Source organism: Panthera leo, chromosome D1 (assembly GCF_018350215.1).
Source record: "Panthera leo isolate Ple1 chromosome D1, P.leo_Ple1_pat1.1, whole genome shotgun sequence".
Lineage (NCBI taxonomy): Eukaryota > Metazoa > Chordata > Mammalia > Carnivora > Felidae > Panthera > Panthera leo.
Window position 1 is genome coordinate 61,831,916 of NC_056688.1, and position 4,491 is coordinate 61,836,406.

Below are 4,491 nucleotides of genomic sequence, written 5' to 3' on the forward strand. Positions count from 1 at the left end.
TTGCTCTTTCCAAGAGTAATAATAACACCTGTACCTTGCTCTCTGAGCCTCCCACAGTGATATTTTAGACGGTCTCATTCTAGTTTGTTACTCACAAGAGAGAACACGATGAGGACACCAGCTGTCCACCCCGGAAGGAGACGGTCTCTTAACAGGATCTATTTGAAGAGACTGTTCTGATCTTTTAAGCCCTAGGTGGGACTTCAGATCTGAGCTGTGCCTGAGTAGGTGGTCTGGGGAAAGGGAGCTCTTGATAGATCAGGGAAGTAATGGATTCTATGGTTGCTCCTCAACTCTTATCCTCTGTGGGTGGCTAAACCCTGACTTTGACTTATTGGTTGCCTGTCTATGAAGTCTGGGCTCACGCCCACAGCTTCTTCCATTTTAAAAGCATGAAACACCACATGAGACATGTTATTTTGTTCAGCAAGTCAATCTTTGTAAGTAAGGAAAATGGTCTGATTTTTAACATTGAATAATATTAGGAAGATATCTTTCTATGAAGTAAAGAACAAGTGTATTATGTATTGCTCTATACACACCTCTTTTCTTCGGTAAATGTAATTCGCTATTCTTTTCCATGCCAATTTATGGTGCCAATGAATATTTCAAGTGATGGTAATCAAGACCAGACTTATCAGCTTATTTTAAACAGTCCAAGGGCAACTATAGATGGGTCATTGGCCTGAAGCTATCCCAACAGAATGTTAGATTACTGTGGATTAGAAGGGATTTGGGGAAAATCCTCTGAAGATGGAAGATATAGGGGTGCCTGGGTGACTCAGTCAGTTAAGCTTCCTACTTTGGCTCAGGTGATCTCACGGTAGGTGAGTTCACACCTGCATCACGCCCTGCACTGACAGCTCTGAGCCTGGAGCCTGCTTCAGATTCTGTCTCCCTCTCTCTCTGCCCCTACCTCTTTCTCTCTCTCTCTCTCTCTCTCTCTCTGAAAAATAAATAAACGTTTAAAAATTTTAAAGGTGGAAGACATAAATCAAATAACTTAAAAAAATTTTTTTTACATTTATTTATTTTTGAAAGACAGAGTGAGAGTGGGGGAGGGGTAGACACACACACACACACACACACACACACACACACACACACAGAATCCAAAGCAGGCTCCAGGCCCCAAGCTGTCAGCACAGAGCCTGACGCGGGGCTCAAACCCATGGATCACGAGATCATGACCGGAGCCGAAGTCAGACACTTAACCGACTGAGCCACCCAGGCGCCCCCAAATCAAATAACTTTTAATGAAAGCTTGCACTTTTAGTGCTCTCTTTAATAACAACAAAACGACTTCATCAAATTATTGTCATATATTTTACAATAGTAAAACAATATACTTTTCCATATAATAGAAAATAGAAACTATCAAGACAAGACAAAAATAAAATAAAATCACCTATTAGTTTACTACATGGATATAACAATAATTATTTCCATGTTTTATCCCTCAGAAATCCTATCTATGAAAATATGTATTTTTATGTACCATTGATATTGTTCAACAATGACATTAAGCATAAGCATTTTGTGAACTTTTTAAAATTTAATATCAAGTGCCAAATATTAAGTGTGATTCATTTTTTAAATAAAACTAATTCAGCTATCTTTGTGTATAAGCTGATCTTTCCTGATGCAGGATGAGAAGGTTTTTCTTTGTTAGCAAGAAAATTAATTTTGTTTTTTAATGAAAATTAACTTTCTTTTTAGTGAAAATTTTAGGCTATTCAAAATGAGGGCAGGATTGAACATTTTATTTTGACTTTCTTTAAGGAGTATAGTATATTCCATTATCTCTCACCATTTCAGTGATCAAACCCATTTAGTACGAGGTGGAGGGTTACTGAAAAATCTCTGGGAAGAGAGATTTGAGGAAAGTCAACTGCATTACAATCCCTGAAGGATAGAACTTTCTTGTTTACTAGTTTTATTCAAATTCAGTGCTTGCACCATATGAAATAAAACGTGAAGGAATTAAAAACCAACGAAGAAAGGAATGATCAAATCTATTTTTTTCTAAATTTTTTTTTAATGTTTCTTCACTTCTTGAGAGACAGAGACAGAGTGTGAGCAGGGCAGGGGAAGAGAGAGAGGGAGACACAGAATCCGAAGCAGGCTCCAGGCTCTGAGCTGTCAGCACAGAGCTTGATGCAGGGCTTGAACTCACGAACCTGAACCAAGTTGGATGCTTAACCCACTGAGCCACCCAGGTGCCCCTCCTTTCTTTTTATCAAATCTATTTTTAAAGGAGTTTAAATAAGAAGCGGTTGGTAGCAGCATCCAGTTACTTCTATGATTTCTGTTTTTAATTTCCTCAAGCTACTTATTTCTGATCACATTTCTTTAAAGTAATGAAGGTAGGATGTATTAACAAAGAAAACTGAGATAGAAACAATGTTTTGAATAATCTGGGTGAAAGCCTCATCCTGAGTTTCAGAAAAGTATTGTGCTGTAAAACAACTCCATCTATTCTCAAGTAGCAGCATCCCCACCTGTAATGATGGTGGTTCGTAATTTAATAAAATCTTTCACTATTGAAACTTCACACCAAAGGATATCTGTAATCAATGGTTAGTAATTTATTTAACAAACACAAAACCCCTTTACTGGCACCGTGCTTGTATAAACTATACCCTGATAAACAGTATTTCTATTTTACAGGCTTTGAACTCCTTTTCCCTATTATGAACATGGAGCTATCTCTATACATATTGTAGATTATTAACAGATGTTTAGTTGATCAATAGATCAATAGGTGATTAGGTAAATATATGTGCCAGATAACAGGATTGTTGTTTAACTAGTTCAATCAGAAAAAAAAACTCTTGTTTTTATTTGGTTTTTAATATTCTTTACAAAAATTTATAATTTTCTTCCATTTCTTAAAATGTTTAGTCAGAGACTACAAATTATTATTACAAGTTTTAAAATTTTGCATGACCATCATTTTTCATTTATGACCATTGTGTGAGAAAACAGTACCAGGCTCAGGATTTTCCTCGGAAGCATCTTTATGAAATTCTTTGATCTTACTTTGAATTTTTAGGACCTTTCTCCACAATGTAGAATACTACACACAATTAGGTCTGCGTCGGAGAAAACTTACTAATGGAAATTTTACATGGCAGATGTCTGAGTCCATTAACTAATAAATATATCCTAGTTGATTGTGAAGGGCTAGCTCTCAAACTTTCTTTCTCCTTATAGACAAGTGATGAAGGTCCCATACCATAATTCAGGCATGGTTGATCCCAATGACTCCACTGTCAATTATGATATGTTTGTCCTCAATGGCATCCCTGGCCTGAAGGAGCTGCACATGTGGATCTCCATCGCCTTCTGCCTGATGTACCTGGTGGCTGTGTCAGGAAATGTTATCCTGATCTGTGTGGTGGCAGTGGAGCAAAGTCTTCATGAACCTATGTACCTCTTCCTCTCTGTGTTGGCTTTTTGGGATCTGATTCTATCCACATCCACAGTACCCAAAGCCCTGAGCATCTTCTGATTTGATGATGTGGACATCTCTTTTGGTGGCTGTATAACCCAGCTCTTCTTTATGCATTTTGCCTTTGTGGTGGAATCAGGCATTCTCTTGGCCATGGCTTTTGATCACTATGTGGCCATCTGCTACCCACGGAGGTACACCATCATTCCTAGCCATGGTGTCATCGGCAAAATAGGGCGTGTTGTAGTGCTCAGGAGTTTTGCAACTGTTTGCCCCGTTATCTTTCTAATGAGGCACCTGCCCTTCTGCCAGACAAACATCATTGCCCACACGTTCTGTGAACACATGGGGCTGGCTAAGTTGGCTTATGCTGATATCACCGTCAACATTTGGTATGGAATCTCTGTGCCATTACTCAGTGTAATGCTAGATATGGTGACAATAGTCGTCTCCTATAGGCTCATTCTCCAGGCGGTCTTCAGGCTGCCATCCCATGATGTGCAGATGAAAACACTCAGCACCTGTGGTTCCCATGTCTGTGTCATCCTCATGTTCTACCTTCCTGGGATTTTCACTGTCATTGCTCAGCACTTTGGCCGAAAAATCCCTAAGCATGTCCACATCCTGTTGGCCGATCTCTATGTTCTTGTTCCCCCCATGATGAACCCAATTATCTATGGAGTAAAGACCAAACAGATTCGTGAAAGGGTGGCCCTTGTGTTTTCTTCAAAAAGGAAGTGTTGCTAAGGATGATTGGCTCTCATTGTGATTTTTTAGAGGTGAGGAGGAAGGATCCTATTTCAAAAAGCAGACAGATAAGTTGTCATTTAGGATAGACTCTACCTGCTATGGAATTAGTTTTTTTTTTTTTTTTCATTCAATAGAAATGACCCAAATTGTATGACTCCCTTATTTCAAAGGTAAACAGGTTCTTGAAAACCTGTGTATTCATAGGCATAAAACTACTATTTTAAATGTCTATAGGGTTCTTCACTATTTACTAGTAACATTTCTATTTCTATCAAACAAAAATAAGA

At 38.4% G+C, this 4,491-nt stretch overlaps 1 protein-coding gene across 1 annotated transcript; it reads left to right on the forward strand.

The window, feature by feature from the left end:
* The first annotated feature begins 3,250 nt into the window (after window positions 1-3,250).
* LOC122200369 (olfactory receptor 52B2-like) lies at window positions 3,251-4,201 on the forward strand. The gene is given in 1 exon segment (XM_042905929.1): window positions 3,251-4,201. A coding segment is annotated over 1 exon segment (951 nt).
* The last annotated feature ends 290 nt before the right edge of the window (window positions 4,202-4,491 follow it).